The following is an 18735-nucleotide window of genomic DNA, read 5'->3' on the forward strand; positions in this document are numbered from 1 at the left end:
TTGAAAGCATACTCCGATAGATACTGGGAAGTATATAATGACCTGGATGATAATCACGATGCTGTCGCTATCAGCACGTTCAAAAGCGGCCTCCTCACCGACCATGGCTTAAGGAAATCCCTCACTGGCAAACCGGTTGCCAACGTTGATCAGTTGAGGGATAGGATAGACAAGTACAAAAGAGTGGAGGAAGATCAGCTGCAAGGGAGGGGGAAGGAGAAGGTTATCCACCCCAAAGCAAATGATTTCAGGTCGGAACTGCACAATCATGGTCAGCCGAGGAGAGATTTTTCGCGACAGGCTGGGCAGAGTAACCCGCAAACAATGAATGCCATATTCAGAGAGCCCGTACAACAGGTACTGGAGAAAGTAAGAGATGAACCCTATTTCAGGTGGCCGGGAAAGATGGCTGGAGAACCTTCCAAACGTAACCAGAACCTGTACTGCCACTATCATCAAGACCATGGGCACACTACTGAGGACTGCAGGAATCTGTGGAATCATCTGGATCAGTTGGTCCGAGAAGGAAAGTTACGTCACCTGCTGCACCCGTCGAGTGGCCACACCGGCCAAACAACACAAGAGCCTCGAAAGGACGTGACCTTAAGACCACCCACCGGGACGATACATGTCATCTTCGCTGCACCAGGAAGAACGGGACCACCCATTCCCAGGGTGTTAGCTGTTGATCGGCTCCCCTCCAGGAGCAGGCAGAGGGAACACAAAAGGTCAAAAAAGGGAAGCTCTTTGATACTGGGGTTCTCGGATGAGGATAAGAGAGGAACTATTCAACCTCACGATGATGCCTTGGTGGTCACTCTGAGGATTGGGGGCTTTGACGTGAAAAGGGTGTTGGTGGATTCGGGAAGTGCAGTAGAGATAATGTACCCTGATCTATACAAGGGGCTGAACCTGAAGCCAGAAGATTTGGCAGTTTATGACTCCCCCCTTCTTAGTTTCGAGGGAAGAATGGTTACGCCAAAAGGACAAATCCGACTACCCATACAGACTGGGACGGAGGTGGTGGAAGTGAATTTTATCGTCGTCGACGTTTACTCACCCTACACCGCGATAGTCGCCAGGCCATGGATCCACGCCCTGGAAGCCGTAACCTCCACACTTCATCAGAAGGTGAAATACCCATCCAAAGGACAAGTGGAAGAGATCCAAGGAGATCAGGCCGTATCCAGGCAGTGTATGGTGGCCGCCGTCTTACATCGGCCCCATGCCGAGTCCTCGGCCCCTGAAAGTTTATAGCAATCAGCCGCCTCGGCAGAGCAAGACGAAGGACTGGCCGAGGAGATAGGGTGTGAAAGTTTAGATAAAATCATCGTCAACGACGACCCGGAGAAGTTCTTTCTGGTCGGCTCGGAATTGCCCTCTCAAGAAAAGGAGGAACTGGTCGGATTTCTTAGAGAAAATGTCGACGTGTTCGCATGGGAAGCCTACGACGCCCCGGGCGTCGATCCCAGCCTTATTTGTCACCACCTGAACGTCAACCCCTCTTCCACTCCGAAGAAGCAGCCACCCCGACGCCCTTCAAAGGAACATGCTAGTGCCGTAAAAGACGAAGTGGCAAAGCTAAAAAGAGCGAGGGCTATCAAAGAGGTCTTTTACCCAGAGTGGCTGGCAAACACGGCGGTGGTAAAGAAAAAGACAGGGAAATGGAGGGTCTGCGTAGACTTCACGGACCTGAACAAGGCATGCCCAAAGGACCCATTCCCCCTACCCCGAATTGATCGATTGGTGGATGCAACCGTGGGGCACCCTCGAATGAGCTTCCTGGACGCATTCCAAGGCTATCATCAGATACCCCTTGCGCTAGAGGACCAAGAGAAAACGGCTTTCATGACGCCCATCGGAAACTATCATTACAAGGTGATGCCGTTTAGGCTAAAGAACGCAGGCTCAACCTACCAAAGAATGATGACTCGGATGTTTGAACCACAACTGGGCAAGATCATTGAGGTTTATATAGATGATATGGTCGTCAAGAGTAGAAGGGCGTCCGAGCACGTGAAGGACCTCGGAACAATCTTCACCATATTAAGGGAGCACCGGTTGCGGCTGAATGCCTCCAAATGTTCATTCGGGGTAGGGTCTGCGAAATTCCTAGGGTATATGGTCACCCACAGGGGAATAGAAGTAAGTCCCGATCAAATCAAAGCCATTAACAGCCTACAGGCTCCTCGGAATCCGAAGGAAGTACAGAAGCTCACTGGTATGATTGCGGCATTGAACCGGTTCATATCGAGATCGGCGGATCGATGTCGGCCTTTCTACCTCCTGATAAACAAGTGGAAAGAGTTTGCATGGTCGGAGGATTGCGTTCAGGCTTTCCAGCAACTTAAAGACTACCTGTCCCGACCACCCATCATGTCCAGCCCTGAGGCGGATGAGGTGCTGTTTGCCTACATCGCCGTAGCTCCCCACGCTGTAAGCCTGGTACTGATACGGGATGATAATGGGGTGTAGCGACCGGTGTACTATGTGAGCAAATCACTACATGAGGCCGATGTGCGATACCTACCTTTAGAAAAGGCAATTCTGGCAATAGTGCATGCAACCCGAAAACTTCCTCATTACTTTCAGGCGCACACGGTCATCGTTCTGACTCAGCTTCCCCTCCGAGCAGTGCTTCGAAGCGCTGACTATACAGGGAGGATCGCCATGTGGAGTGCGCTCTTGGGAGCCTTTGATATAAAATATATGCCCAGATCCTCCATCAAAGGGCAGGTCCTCGCAGACTTGGTAGCGGAGTTTGCTAAGCCCTCCATAGAAACAATAACCGAGAAGAGGGACATGGATGGGAAGTCGGTTGGTGCGATCTCAACAGGGAGGAACACGCATTGGAAAGTCTACGTAGATGGCGCAGCCAACCAGAGAGGGTCAGGAGTCGGGATAGTTTTAATATCCCCGGACGGTGCTGCCATTGAAAAATCATTAAGGCTCGGATTCCCGGCTACGAACAATGAAGCCGAATACGAAGCCTTACTTCAAGGGATGACGATGGTTCAAAGGTTGGGCGGAAAAATGATAGAAGCGTTCTCGGACTCCAGACTGGTAGTCGGACAGGTGATGGGTGAGCTGGAAGCCCGAGATACTAGGATGCAAGAGTATCTGGGACAAGTCAAGCGGCTGCAGACGAATTTTGAGTCCTTCAATCTGACACACATTTCCAGGAGTGGCAACACCCATGGGGACTCGCTGGCCACTCTCGCCACGTCCTCGGCACATAATCTGCCGCGAGTGATCCTGGTTGAAGATCTAGCCCAGGCAGGTCCCATCAGTAGAGGCCCTGCCAGAGTCCACCAGATCAGAAAGAGTCACAACTGGATGGATCCCATAAAGAACTTCCTGCAAAACGACGTCTTGCCGGAAGAAAAATTGGAAGCCGAGAAGATACGAAGGAATGCTCCTCGGTTTTGGCTGTCAGAGGACCACAAACTATATCGACGCTCCTATTCTGGACCGTACCTACTCTGCGTACACCCAGAAGAATCCGAATCTCTGCTTGAGGAGTTACACGAGGGGATTTGTGGAAGTCATACCGGAGGGAGATCGCTGGCACACAGGGCACTTACCCAGGGGTACTGGTGGCCGAACATGCAGAGAGAGGCCCAAGAATACGCTAAGAAGTGCGATCAGTGCCAAAGATTCGCCCCGAATATCCACCAACCCGGAGGAGTTCTCAACCCCCTCTCGAGTCCATGGTCGTTCGCACAATGGGGCCTTGATCTAGTTGGACCCTTCCCCAAGGCCGTAGGGAACAAGCGATACATAATAGTCGGAACGGACTACTTCACTAAATGGGTGGAGGCTGAACCATTGGCCAACATTAGGGACGTGGACGCCCAAAAATTCATCTGGAAGAACATCATCACCCGCTTCGGGACCCCGCGTACACTCATTTCCGACAATGGTCTGCAGTTCGACAGTAAAAACTTTAGGGAGTATTGCCGCGAGTTTGGAATCATCAACCGATATTCCACCCCCACCTACCCTCAGGGAAATGGACAGGTCGAAGCCGTGAACAAGGTCATAGTGAACGGACTGAAGAAGAGGTTGGACGAGGCGAAGGGGAGATGGGTAGAAGAACTCCCCCATGTCTTATGGACTTATCGGACGACGCCGCGACGATCGACCGGTGAGACCCCCTTCTCGATGACTTACGGGGCTGAGGCCGTGCCCCCGATTGAGAACAACTTTCCCACACTGAGGTCTAGATCGTTTACCCCAAGCGATAACGATGAGTTATTGGAACGGAGTCTGGACCTAGCCGAAGAAAGAAGGGAAAAAGCGATGATTCATGTGGCCTATTATCACCAGAAGCTGAGACAAGGGTATGATGCTAACGTCAAACCACGGCCTCTGGGGCCAGGTGATCTGGTAATGAGGAAGATTCTTGGCAGCGCAAAGAACCCCTCTTGGGGCAAGTTGGGGCCCAATTGGGAGGGACCATACCGTGTCATGTCCGTGGCCGGAATAGGCGCCTACTACCTAGAAGATTTAGATGAAAAAGCTGTACCTCGACCATGGAATGTAAATAACCTCAGAAGATATTATTATTAATGAGAATGGCTTAGCACACGTTTTCTTTCATGATTATCCGCTGCTTGCTGGGCTACTGACCACTATTCATAGTTTTAAACAGAACCCAAGTCCTGCATGGCTCCTCGGACCACAGACTTGGAGGAAATTATTACTAATATAAGTTTTAAACAGAACCTAGTCCTGCATGGCTCCACGGACCACAGACTAAGGGGAAATTAATACTTAAGGCAACTATTCATAGTTTTAAACAGAACCCAAGTCCTGCATGGCTCCTCGGACCACAGACTTGGGGGAAATTATTACTAATATAAGTTTTAAACAGAACCTAGTCCTGCATGGCTCCACGGACCACAAACTAAGGGGAAATTAATACTTAAGGCAACTATTCATAGTTTTAAACAGAACCCAAGTCCTGCATGGCTCCTCGGACCACAGACTTGGGGGAAATTATTACTAATATAAGTTTTAAACAGAACCTAGTCTTGCATGGCTCCACGGACCACAGACTAAGGGGAAATTAATACTTAAGGCAACTATTCATAGTTTTAAACAGAACCCAAGTCCTGCATGGCTCCTCGGACCACAGACTTGGGGGAAATTATTACTAATATAAGTTTTAAACAGAACCTAGTCCTGCATGGCTCCACGGACCACAGACTAAGGGGAAATTAATACTTAAGGCAACTATTCATAGTTTTAAACAGAACCCAAGTCCTGCATGGCTCCTCGGACCACAGACTTGGGGGAAATTATTACTAATATAAGTTTTAAACAGAACCTAGTCCTGCATGGCTCCACGGACCACAGATTAAGGGGAAATTAATACTTAAGGCAACTATTCATAGTTTTAAACAGAACCCAAGTCCTGCATGGCTCCTCGGACCACAGACTTGGGAGAAATTATTACTTATAAGTTTTAAACAGAACCTAGTCCTGCATGGCTCCACGGACCACAGACTAAGGGGAAATTAATACTTAAGACAACTATTCATAGCTTTAAACAGAACCTAAATCCTGCATGGCTCCTCGGGCCACAGACTTGGGGGAAATTATTGCTTATGGTAGATTGGGAGATCATTACTTAAAGGAGACCATTTTAATACGTGCGCGCAGTCTGGCACCATCGCAACCCTCAGATGCGCAGCCCAAAAACCCATTTTTATCTTGACCGTTTATCTGTATCTACATAGTTGCAAATGTTTAAAGAAGAGCGCTACTGACGTGCATCCATAGTAAGCAAAACGAACATTTTATATTAATATTCCGAATACATTAGAAGGAGAGGTCCTTACAAAAGAGCGGGAAAATTGGACGACTCTCGGTCAAAAAAGGAAAGAGTACAAAGATCAAAAGCCTAGAAGGCTAAGCCTCAGCAGGAGGATCTCCTTTCTGCTCGGGCTGAGGAGGCGGAACCTCGATGGTAGAGTCTACGACGGGATCATTCGCCATATCGGGCACAAGGACGGCATCAGGCGTCGCCAGATCCTGCTCAGAGGCAGCTTGGACACCATCAGGATACGCTCGGATCTCTTTAGGATAGAAGATGCTCTCGGGCAGTCTCAGCGCCGAGTCAGTAGGAACTCCTGCAGCGTCGAGGGCACGAGACCATGAGATATCGCAATACTCCCGGCATACCTCGGGGATTTCCTCGGATAGCCTGGCCTCCGTCTCTTCGGCCCCGAGCTGGCGTGCGGCACTCTTCTCAGCCTCTGTGGCCTCTCGGATCAATTGGGCCTCCTCTTTGGCCCGTCGCAGCTCATCCTCGACCCTTTGCAGAGCGGTCTTGAGATCCTGCACTGCCTGTTTCTCGGTGGCAAGGTTAATCTGGGTCGAGAACAGCTCCTTGCGCTGGTCCTCCGCCTGGGCCTCAACACTCTTCAAACCAGCCTCTGCAGACTTGCGCCGGTTCTCCGACTCCTTGAACTTGTCCATAAGTTCAGCGTAATCGTGCTGGAGGGACCCCAAGGTTTTCTCCACCTCCGCTCGCGCCTGGTTCTCGACCTCAGCCCGACTACTGTTACCATGGCAAAATTCCTCAGCCACGAACACCTGTTGGGTAATCTACAAACGAAACAAGATTGCTGTAATCTAAGGTCAAATAAATTAATGAAACAGTAAAAGGATTACTTACCATCGCGAGATCCCTTTTAAGGGATAGGAAGATCTCGGGCTGAGAGAACCGCCTATAAGCCTCCATATCCCGAGGAAGGAGTAGGGGCTGCTCTAAGGCCTCGGCCACGTAGCCCGCCCAGCCTCGATTGTACTCTCGGATCGAAGCATTGTAGGGAATGGCCACCCCATCCAGTTCCAATCTGGGGCCCCATACACGCGGAGTAGCACGTACATCCGCAAGAGTCTCCTCGTCTCGACTCTCCGAGGAGTTGCCCCTTCTGCTCCTTGGCGCGCGAGTGGTTTTTTGCTGCTTGGTCGGTTGGGCAACCACCTCGCCCTCCTCAGGAGTGTCGGCCGGCCTTTTCTTCTTTAAGTCCGGATTAACCTTAAGGCCAAGGTCTGAGGTGTCCGTAGGAGCCACAGGAGGGAGGGTCTTGCCCTGTGGTGGAGTTGGCGCCTTCGAGGACTGTCCTTTCAGCAACCGGCCTTTCCCTCGGGAGGCCATCAGCTCCTTTAGAGTTTTTCCTTTTTCTGCCATGGGCTCTATCTCCTCGTCCGAAGTATCGTCCGAGCAGATAACGATGGAAGGAACACCAACTGCAGAATGTCGGTCCCGCTCTCCTTCGGGATCAGAAAATTCCACCAAAGGGGTCTGTTGAACTTCCTCCTCAAAATAAAACTCGTCTATTTCTGCCTCAAGGGAAAGACGAGATGATTCAGCTTCCCCTTCGACCTGAGCGGCAGCACCAGGCTCGTTTGGCGGAGGTAGCTGCTCTGCCAAGTAGGGATCTCTAACACCGGGCAACACAACTGGTGGCAGATCGTGTTCAGTTAGGAGCCTGTCCCTGGACACGTCAATCCTAGCCAACCTCGGACTACCAGCCCTTATGGCGTGACCGATAGCCTGGAAAGAGCTGCTCAGGGGTTGATAGCCCAGAACCAGATGGGCAGCACGCAACTGCCCGTCCTCGGAAACGTAGATCTCCGACCTAAGAAGGTAGTTCAGCGCTGGCACGTTCACAAAGTTTAGCCGAGGGGCGACGTGAATTTTATCTGCAAACAATCAAGGAAAAGAGGATTAGTCCACGAAATCTTCCAAGTATAAAGAAAGCAAAAAGTGTAACCCCTCAATACTAAATCCTATCCCAAAAGGGACCGATCCTAGAGACGCCGCACCTGGATTTCCTGTCCGAGTTGGACAATGAATACCGTCGAACCACTCCCCAGAAGCAATAAGGAAATCATTCTTCACTGTCTTATTGGATATTGGGAGACAAGAGATCAACCTAACGTCCTCGTTCCGGGATTTAAGATAATACCCCTCATCCCCGAGGCGATGACATTCGTACAGATAAGCCACATCGTGCCAAGTAAGGCCTAGATTCATCCGCTCGTTTAAGACATCTACACAGCCTAGTATCTTGAACATATTCGGGGCACACTGGTACGGCGTCAACCTATGGTTGAACAAGTACTCCCTTGTAATCCTACGCATGGGAAGTGTCATCCCTCCCTCTATAAAGGCAATCATGGGGATAACGACTTCTCCCGCACACTTATCTGTCAATATTCCTTCAAGAGGACAGTACCGCAACCCAACCCCCGAGGGAATGTGATATTTAGCCCTAAAGGCCTCCATAGCGGCGGGGGTGTTAACTAATTTCTCAAATCTACCCATCTGGACTGAACCGGGGAACAAAAGTAAAGACTCAGAAAAAAAAAGTAGATTCCGAGGAGGAAATTGAAACAGCAAGATGAACGAAATGTACTGGTACCTTCACAAAACGTTCAATGAGGCGCCTGGGAATCTCTCGTGGACGAAACGCTTCACAAAAACGGCTACGATGGCATAACGGTCGCAAGTGTTCGTGTATCTCTGGGGTTCGATGGAGTTCTCTGGAAGCCTCTAAGGTTTGTGAAATGCAGATAAAAGAAGAAACTGAACCCCTATGACGTCTTATATAGCCAGGAGGAAAGAGAAAAGATCGCTCCTGCCTAAAAATACGGAAAAAAACGATAGCCGTTCGATCTACGCCACACCGTTGGATGAGGGAACATAACGCCTCCAGAAGTTAATGGCCGCGCCTCGTAAATTGCAGCGCGTTAGAAGTAACGGTCCGCACGCGCGCCACACGCTCTCCTTATTTCCACCCTCTCCCAAATATCAAAACCCCGTCTTTTCCTCCTCGGAGGGAGATAGAAACCGGAGTTTTGAGGGGCTAATGTGGGGCCCGACCCAGAAATGATGGGCTATTCCAAATTCAGGCCCGTCCGAGGAGCGTCCTGTCCGAAGAGAAACCACGTATGAAGCATTACTCAATCCCAATAAACGCCAAGGAAACCTGTCCGAGGAGTAACTACTCCTCGGACCTCACGAAGCCCAGACGAGGAGCTCTCCCCAACCACTTCAGTTCATCCTCCCAACATATAAAATGAATAAAATCCAAAATATCCCATGGAGAGCTACCACCACATTAATTGCGCCCCAACCACCCTCTTGGCCGCATTAATGAGGAAATGACCCTGAACAGTACCGCCTTGGCCTCTGCAACTCACATGGGGAGAGATGAAGGCGTCTGATGGGACAGCCACTCAAGTAGGTGCTTAGATAGTCAACAAGTGTAGGGTTGAGATGAGAGGAGGGAACTATATAATGTAGTGGAGTCCCTTAGAGAAGAGGACGAAAAATTCTGTATGAGGAGCTAAAGAAATAAACTTATACGTGAGAGATCCATTTTCGTGTCTTTATTTTCTGCAACCATATTGCCCATGCATCAGACTGAATAGACTCGCTGAGGCCAAGTTCTTTGACCCATCCTCTACAAATATTTATTGTGGGTTGCGCTTTGGGCCAGGGCCTGATCAATCGAATTTGGGCCAGGAAAATCGTGCAACTACAATAATTATCAAGTTTATACTAAACTTGAGTTCACAATAAATTAAATATACAACAAATAAATCTCAATGAGTAAATACAATCTCACCATAAAACCAGTAGCAAAATCTTCCTCTTAATAATCCAACTCTCTATAATTGTAGCACTCAAAAGCTTTATGAAAACTCTACCAATTTATTTTCCTTGTGTGTAACTTGAATAAAGAAAAATATCTCATTTTTCTTTTTCACTCTCTTACACTCTCACTGTGTTTCTCTCTATCTTTTCGGACTGCACCTCTGAGCTGAAGCTCTCTCTTTTGTGTTTCTTGCTCACTCTAAAACTCCCGAATTGCTCTTTGTGCCTCAGCTCACCACTCAAGGCCGAATGGCCTCTGTTTTCTTTCTTTTCTTCTTTTCATTTTCTTTCTTTTCTTCTTTTCAGTTTCAGCGTGTCTCACGCCTATGTCCCTGCCCAAGGAATGGCATGCTGACTTTGGAAACTTTGCATCACTTCTCGTTAAGAGAAGTCAGACCTTCCCATGCATGCTCAGATTTGCATTAAACCAAAGAGCAGACTTTGTGGGCTTGAGAAGACAAGCTCATAAATGAGCTTTGACAAGAGTGGCAAACAAGTGGGCTGGACCCACACGGTGCTTCCACCCAACAAACTTTTGGCTGGGGGAATGAGAGGAAGAGGAAAATTATACTCTCTTTGTTTTTCCACTGTTGGAAATTTAACTGAGTCACTTTTTGGGAGTTTGTGAAATTCTATAAATAATAAGATCTAAGAAATAAAATCTTAACCTTAAAATGCACTTTCTCAATTTTAAGTAAAATGGAGAGATCCTGCACCAACAAGGCGTACTTTATTTTCCATTTTGAACTGTAAACAACCCTTGTGTACAATTTTTACTGGAAAGCAAGATTAATAAATGTCTTAAGCCTGACATCAATGAGTCAATGGCATTTGCCTCAGAAAATGTTAGCCATAACTGCAGTCAGGTTAAAGATAAACCACATGATAAATTTCACACTCGGTAGAAGAGGTGCAACACCATTCACATGAGAATGATAACACAAAATAACATCATAATCATCATCACTCAAAATGTCATGCAGCAACTCTAGGCAACTGAACACCAGGATTTGACGAAGATGAAACAGCAACATTGGAGCAGTCAAGTTCAAACAAGCAAGTTTTCTTGGGGAAATTGATACTTTCTTTGCATTTTTACAAGCCGGCCTGTGTATGCTCTCCTTTATTTAGGATAAATGAGACTATTACAATAAGGCGGAACTTAGACACTTACAACCATGCTGCCTTCTTCAAAGGAGTAATAACAGCCTTGACTTGCAAGTAGTTATTAAGGCTGTAGATTCCCTTCTCCCTGCCTATACCGCTCATCTTGTACCCACCAAAAGGAATCGCCGCATCGAACACATCAAAGCAATTAATCCATACAGTACCAGCTCTTAGAGCTCGGGTCAAGGTGTTCGCAGTGTCCAAGTTTCTAGTAAAAACTCCTGCAGCTAGACCATAGCGTGTTGCATTCGCCCTTCTTATTACTTCATCAAGATCCCTGGTATAGAGTACAAAATTTGGAGGAGACTTTTAAGTATGAACACAAATAAGTACATTATTCTTTTTTGTTGGCATGTACATAAAGAGACCAGTTTTAAGTTTTCTTTTTCATGGTGTTTTAAATGTAGCCCTTTGTTTGTTCTTTGTTTTTTACTGTTGACCAAATAGCATTGCAGGTAGGACATATGTTTTTTTCCATAGCATCAGCTTAGAATATGGAAAAGATGGAAGTGTTCATGACAATTTTAGCAGATTGCAGGAAGTTTAAGACTCACTTGAATTTGAAGATAGATTGCACTGGGCCAAAGATCTCATCCTGTGCTATCAACATATCATCCTGATTGATGAAAATATCAAATTCATGTTACATCATTTGGTATTTCATGCATAATAGAGAAATTATTGGAGAGGAATTATTAGTACCTGAACATTTGAGAAGACAGTAGGCTGAATGAAGTAGCCTTTGGAGCCAAATCTGTCACCTCCACATTCAAGGGTGGCATTGCTTTTGATTCCAGCTCTTATGTATCTAAGGACTTTCTCAAATTGCTCCGTGTCAATCTGGGATTTTCATAAGGTCCAGAAACAGCATCACTTGATTTGTTAGACATTACATGACTAAGATGAAATAGAACATGTCTCAACACCTTTGAAAAATGTATTACTCCCATGGATTTTTATGTTCAGTTGAATTAAAAAGTCCTTAGGTTTTGTTATATTCACAATCCCATTGAGCCAAAACAAAATAGAGAAGGCTGCTGTATTATTGAAAGCCATGGGTATTATTCCCACGTCAAACTATGAATCAGGAACTGGAGAAATTTACTAGAGGTCTAATTTAAACTGCCAAGGACAGCAAAAGATAGATAAACCAGAATTTTTGGAATTAATAAGAATGTGACAACCATTTCATCCTCAGGTACATACCTGAGGACCTTGTTCCACACCCTTCTTGAAGGGATCACCAACAACACGCCTCACAGCACGTGCCTTTGCTTTCTCTAGGAACTCATCATGTACACGTTCATGTACATATGTACGAGAACCAGCACAGCAGCATTGCCCCTGGAGACAATATAGCATTCATCTATCAAATAAAGCATCCACGTCTTACAAATCCAGCTGTGGAAAACCACTTGAACAAACCTGATTAAAGAATAGAGCAAAGTGTGCAAGCTCCACAGCCTTATCAACATCAGCATCCTCACATACTATGAATGGTGATTTCCCTCCTAGCTCTAGTGTTACTGGCTTAAGATTGCTTCTTGCAGCCAATTCAAGTACAATCTTTCCAGTATCAGTTGATCCTGTGAAAGCTAGCTGCAAAGGCATTGGTAATAGTTTCAAAACAAGTGGTGCAATTGTCCAAATTAAAAAAAGGTTTTCCCAGATCAGTAGTTTTAAGGCCTTGACAAGTGATACGAAATATATACTGGCCAGAATTTTCACAGACTCAAACTCTGTTTGGCAATGAATATTGGCAGGAATAGAAAAATGATTTCAAGGAACAGGTTAAGTTGCTCTCTATATAACTGATTCATCAGCTATAAATTTATGTAGCCTGAATACTAGTGATCCCAATATACCTTATCCACGTCCATATGGCTGGCAAGTGCTGCACCAGCAGTCGGACCAAAGCCAGAAACTATATTTAGAACACCTGGAGGAAGACCGGCCTGTCACAAAGGATGCAGAATAAATTACAAGATCATTCTTGAGCGAACAAAGCAAAGAAAAATAATGCGTAAACAATCAACAAGCCCACCTCATGGAACAGCTTTGCCACAAAGAGTGCTGTCAATGGTGTTTGCTCTGCTGTCTTTAGGACAATGGTATTACCACATGCTAGAGCAGGCCCAACTTTCCAAGCAAACATGACAAGAGGAAAGTTCCAGGGAATGATTTGCCCTGCGACTCCAATTGGTTCATGCAATGTTTGCACATGATAATCTCCATCGGCTGGAACTGTTAGTCCATGGATTTTATCTGCCCAGCCTGAATAATTTATAATAAAAAATTATTAGAAAAAAACACAATGCACTCTGAAATAAAAGCAAAAATATAGAATTAGCTTTAGTGGTCTGACCAGCATAGTAGTGAAATAGCCGTATAAACAGTGGTAATTCAGATTTGGCTGCCTGTTCATAAGGCTTCCCATTGTTCCATGTCTCTAGAGCAGCAAGCTCATCACTGTGTTTCTCAACCAAATCAGCAAAGCGCAACAATATCCTTGATCTTTCCTGAAACCCATATATGGTTTGCAAATGTATCATAAAATTTGTATACATTTAGGAATCACTCACATACTAATTGAATAGCAAAACAAAACCAGAGGCGTATTCTTCTTACATAAGCGGTCATCCTTGGCCATGGTCCCTCATCAAATGCCTTGCGGGCAGCGGCTACAGCACGGTTGATATCTTCTGCATCACCTTCAGCAACATGAGCAATCACTTCCCCAGTACGAGGGTCATATGTTGGAAATGTTTTTCCTGCGACCAATAGAACGTCCAAGATTAGCTCCATCAGGAATCATCAGTCACAGAAATATTGTAAAATACCAATTAGTAAAAGTACCCCATGAAAAACAAAGAAAGAAAGTAAACTATTAGTCTTGTTCAAAGAAAAATAATAACAATTACCTGATACAGCATCTACAAATTGCCCATTAATCAGATTCTGAGTGTAATTTATCTGAACAGGTGGAATGATTAATTCCTCAGCTGCTGCAGCTGTGCTAAACCTGTTGATGCTTCTCCCACAGCCAGAACTTCTTCCTGAGGATCAAATTTTGTAAATAACTTCATCAAACAAGTTTGGTAAAAGATGTAAGAATCAAAACTAAAACTATAGAATAATAAGGAAAACTAGGGAAAACGCTTAAATATTGCATGTAGTGGTGGAGAAGAATTTTGGTAACTGTTTTGTTTCCAATCGGCACCAAATTACACGTTCCCTTCTTGTTATATTCACCAAATAGAAAAATAGGTTTCCTCTATCATTCTAGATAAACTTTCCAAATAAGAAGGAACCCCATCTCTCAAAAACCATGACTTGTTGACTCTAGTCCTTTATTGATCTTGTTCATCGTCAAAACCTCAACCAAGCCAGGCTTACTCAAAAGTTATATACAATTCCTTTTTCTCAGTCCTTATACAGTGAAAAAGACTTTTCAAAAAGCAAAAAAGGAATTATTCAGATTCAAAAAAATTTTATCTTGTTTTCCCTCACACGATGAAGTTTTTAGCTTTCTAAACTATCTTCTATACAAATGAAAATAAGTAGAAGAAAAATTTTGACACCAAACACAAGTCATGAAGATACAAAGATGTTATAATTATCAGTCATGTAAGGAAACATAAAAGCAAGTGAAACCAAAAAGACAGAAAGAGAAAAGGCAACAAAATTACAGAAAAGGCATCATTTATCATCATCATCATCATCACCTAGAGAGGAAAGCAGAGGAGCAGACCCAGATGAAGAAGAAGCAGCAAGAGAGCGATAAAGCAAGGAGGAGAGTCTGCGAGCTGCCATGGCCACACAGAATTACCTCAAAGTTCTTTCCTTCCTTTTTTTTTTTTTTTTTAATGATAAGAAAACAGAGTGTGCTCTGTTTTTATGCTCAAGTTGGCAGAGAGCTCACACTCATGTATTGTCACATGTAGCACTCTCTCTCACTCCGAGCCAGAAATGTGAATGTGACTTTTTATCATTTCTAGACGTTATGTTTTGTGACTATGATTATTGGGTTGGATAGAGATAACTTTAAAAAAAAGGGAAGTGGTTCTATTGGTATATAAATATGATAGATTAGATATCACAATCACTTGGGCCTCCAATATATTGGAAAAATAAATATAGACTTTTAGAAATAGAAATAATCAAAGTAGAGAGAGAAACCTCAGAAACGACAATGGTGTTTCTCACCTGCATAGTGCACACTACAGACTGTGGAATATGGTCTGTTTGCATCTTTATCTAGTGCTCTCTACACGTGCAGGTCCAAAACTAATTTATATTGTATTTTATTTTATTATATATACTTTTTTTTTTCAAACTAGTTTTAAAATAATTTCCTTCGATTTATTAGGTGATGATTAATAAAACAATCTACATATATTATTTAAAAAGTCGTGTTATTTGTTAAAAAAAAAAAATCGACCGACTAAAAAGTAAGAGATGATTTTATTAATCCTAGTAAGTTGGGGAATTTTTTTTTTTTTTAATTTTCCTCCAAATCATATGAGTGGCAAACTTTTGCTTTCTCTAGTACTTTTTTTTTTCTGGGTTTTTAGTTTTGTTTTAGTATTTTACAATTTTGAGTAATACTAATAAGTATAAGTACTTTGGTTTTAGCCAAATTTCTGAGTAGGAAGTATATTGGCTTATTGTTTGTAAAACAAGAAAAATGGAAAAATGGTAGAGAAAGAGTAGTACTTGGCTATTTAGTTTGTAAGGTAAAGGACTCAGTGAATAGTACTAAGAAACTAGTATAGAGTTGGGAGTGGAATATTATAGAAGAAAATTTCTACTTTAACAGCCAATTAGTGCTTGTCTAGTTGTCTGCTTGGAACTTTGTAAGTTTCACATGGGCTTACATATAAAAGAGATAAGGTGGCCTATCATAATATTTGTACATTCGTTTATTTTAGTGTAAAGTTGTTGGAAGATGATCACGAAGAAAGGGTTGGTATACATTGGACCACTTTTGATTCATCACTTCATTGTCCTTCAACCTATTCTAATTTATTTATTTATGGGGAGAGACACATTTGTCAAGGGAGAGAAAAGCCATGAGAATAGTACTATTAAATATTATGGAAGGGATAAAGACAATTACATTTCACTTCAATCAACAAAATAATGCTAAGCACAAATTATCACTTGTGAGTTTGATGGGCACCTCGGCTGTAGGCTATTTTGGATTGACCCACTAATGAGAGTGTCATTATAGTCCCAAAATGATCTTGCATGTGAATAGTTTTGCTCTATTTAGAGGACTATATTATACCGACTTTAGGCTATTGATGGCCTGAATTTCACCGAACACCAATCATAAATTGACATATATGCAAGTTATGAAAAAATATGTGATAAAATATATAATCTTAGAAGTATTGTCGGTTTAATCAATCTATCACATAACTTATGCTCGTTCTCTTGAATCTAACTTAGTGAGTTCATCCATCACTAGTGCAAAGATATATGAATTTAATGCTAATCTTTGATGCATATCTATAATAATAAGAAACTTACTTATGATGCCTTTTTTTATTTTCACATTAGTTACAATTCTTTTATATATATATATATATATATATATATATATTCTTAATCAACTTAAGTATCTAAAAGTCAATGTAAAAACAAAAAAAGAAAAACACAAAAGAACTCATAGTAATGGACTCGTATAAATTGAAAGTGACATCCAAACCGAACCCACTATTAATCATACTCTTTTTTTTTTTTTTTTTTTAGATCCACTATTAATTATACTCAGTTAAGAGTCAAGACTCCCTTTAATTACTCCCCAAAAAAGGTGAAATTCCATGATAGCTTAGGTAGTAACGTAATGACCCAAATGGGTCCATTTTGTCTTTTATGCAGAGATGAAATTAGTGATTATTGATGGAGAACGATGAAAAACTAAGTTGAGGAGCCAAGGACAGCTTAAAAAAAGAAAAGAAAAGAGATTTCAATTACAGTCCCACGTGTGAAGTGATGCATATAAACGATATACACTAAATATGCAATAATTAATTCCCGTGAAGCAAATGGTTTATACTAAATGTGTACAAACAATGTACATTAATATTACTTTTTGAAGAATAAAATTGCAAGTATCATGGATGAAAACATGGAGGTTTTGATAAGGATTTTTTGTCTTTCCAATAACAAATGTGGTCTTCGTACTCGAGAGATAAGGTAATGTTATTGACTAATAAGACAATGACATCTTTTTGTTTTTGAAAACGAGACAACGACATCTTGGTTGCAACGAAAAATTCAAGACATTACGATATGTGGCAGAAATTTAAGGTTAGACAAACCAAAGAAATCAAAAGGGGATACTAATAATGTAAATAGGGTAAATTATAATTTACTCATATGTAATTTGACCAAAATTTAAATTGCTTACTTGTGATTTGAAATTTGACACTTTATCCACCCGAAGTTAACTTAGTTTGATTTCTATAACCCACCTCTGTTAAAAACAAAGTTAAATATGTAATTTTGCTTCACTTTTGTATCTCTCTTCTCAAAAAACATAAAAATACAAGATCAAATAAGATTTAAAAAAAAAAAAAAAAAAACTATCCATTGGAATACTTGCATCATGGAATTTCAAATTATAGATAGGCAACTTAAATTTTGGTCAAACCTCAGTTGGGTAAATTGTCAAATTTTAAACTACAGTTTGGCAACTTAAATTTTAGTCAAATCACGTGTAGGGTTGTTGAGGACAAATTTTTCACACCACATGGCTTCATTTCATTGGCGACCCGCACCACGTCAAAACTATCATGGATTTTGGGAAAATCTCTTCTAAAGCCCAAAAGAGCCTTGTACGGCACCAAGGTTCCCGAACCCAATTAGGCCTTGGATTCAAGCCTAGCAGCACGACCCACACTCTCAATCCCTTTTTACTCTACCCTCACAAACTACAGGTCCAAGTCTCATCACCTAACCATTGCTCGGCGTGAAATGCCCAAATAATAAAAAAATATTGAGATCCGAACACACCATAGCATGCTCGGTAATTTCCAGGAAACATCCCTACCGAGCATATTCATTTGAGTTGGAACCAAATTCCAAGGCCACATTTGCCACACTCCACTCTCACCTAAACATTCACTTACAACAGATGATATTGGACCTTCAATTGCACTAATGATGGTAATAATCATGATCTCTCCACTAATTTAGAGTTATAAATATGAGAAGTTGGGGAAGGAAAAGGGGAGGTTTTTGAGAGGTTCACAAAAAAAAAGATAGAGAAGAGAGCAAAATAGCAATTCAGAAAGAAAGAGGATAAATTACGTTGAGTCTCTGTGCTGAACCCAAAGTAGGAAATCATAAGCCCGCCTTATAAGTAAGTTGTGAGCTCAAGTGAGGTCAAACCCAACAGCCTCATTTCCGGTGTGCAAAATTGGCGCCCACCGTGGGGCTATCCTACGAAGCTGTGGCTCGACTGAGACTCAAGCACGAGAAATGTCCGAAAGGCATTTGGGAGGCCAAGCCAAGAACGGATCAGTAGGATCTTCTCGGGACTCCACATGGCGAGAAAGAAGGCAGAAAAGGCGTGAGGATAGGGAGCGTGGGCGAGGAGAAGAAGAATCTAGCCTGGGGGAGGGGTCAAACCAGACTCACCGAACAATGTTAGGTGCCTCGGGGCACAAGCAATGTGATGAAAGAGACCAAGAGCTGGAGCGGTTGCGCAGACTAGTGAGGGATTTGGAGTTGGAGGCAAGGGGTTGGTGCCAGAGAAGGGACTGAGACAACCGAGAAAAGAGGGATGGTAGTGTGGGAAATCGAGGCGAGGAAAGGTCTAGCCAGTCCGGTCCCCGATGATTCCGGGACCGTTCACTTTCCCGAGAATCACACCGACA

At 43.4% G+C, this 18735-nt stretch overlaps 1 protein-coding gene across 1 annotated transcript; it reads right to left on the minus strand.

Moving 5' to 3' along the window:
- Positions 1 to 10390: 10390 nt before the first annotated feature.
- On the minus strand, positions 10391 to 14859 carry LOC115963329 (aldehyde dehydrogenase family 2 member B4, mitochondrial-like). The gene is made up of 11 exons (XM_031082294.1): positions 14572 to 14859; positions 13768 to 13902; positions 13475 to 13617; positions 13212 to 13365; positions 12891 to 13120; positions 12712 to 12801; positions 12272 to 12445; positions 12053 to 12190; positions 11549 to 11686; positions 11401 to 11462; positions 10391 to 11123 (listed from the first exon to the last, which is right to left on the minus strand). Exons 1-11 carry the CDS (start codon positions 14657 to 14659, stop codon positions 10850 to 10852), a joined length of 1626 nt encoding a protein of 541 aa, XP_030938154.1. The 5' UTR covers positions 14660 to 14859; the 3' UTR covers positions 10391 to 10849.
- Between the last annotated feature and the right edge of the window lie 3876 nt (positions 14860 to 18735).

Source organism: Quercus lobata, chromosome 10, assembly GCF_001633185.2.
Source record: "Quercus lobata isolate SW786 chromosome 10, ValleyOak3.0 Primary Assembly, whole genome shotgun sequence".
Lineage (NCBI taxonomy): Eukaryota > Viridiplantae > Streptophyta > Magnoliopsida > Fagales > Fagaceae > Quercus > Quercus lobata.

Excerpts from the sequence above, each read along its gene's own strand:
- LOC115963329 (XM_031082294.1), bottom strand. The coding sequence starts at position 14,659 with ATGGCAGCTCGCAGACTCTCCTCCTTGCTTTATCGCTCTCTTGCTGCT. Across the intron at positions 13,618-13,767 it reads ATTTGTAGATGCTGTATCAG|GAAAAACATTTCCAACATAT; the intron begins GTAATTGTTATT and ends TATTGGTCGCAG. Across the intron at positions 11,124-11,400 it reads CAATCTATCTTCAAATTCAA|GGATCTTGATGAAGTAATAA; the intron begins GTGAGTCTTAAA and ends ACTCTATACCAG.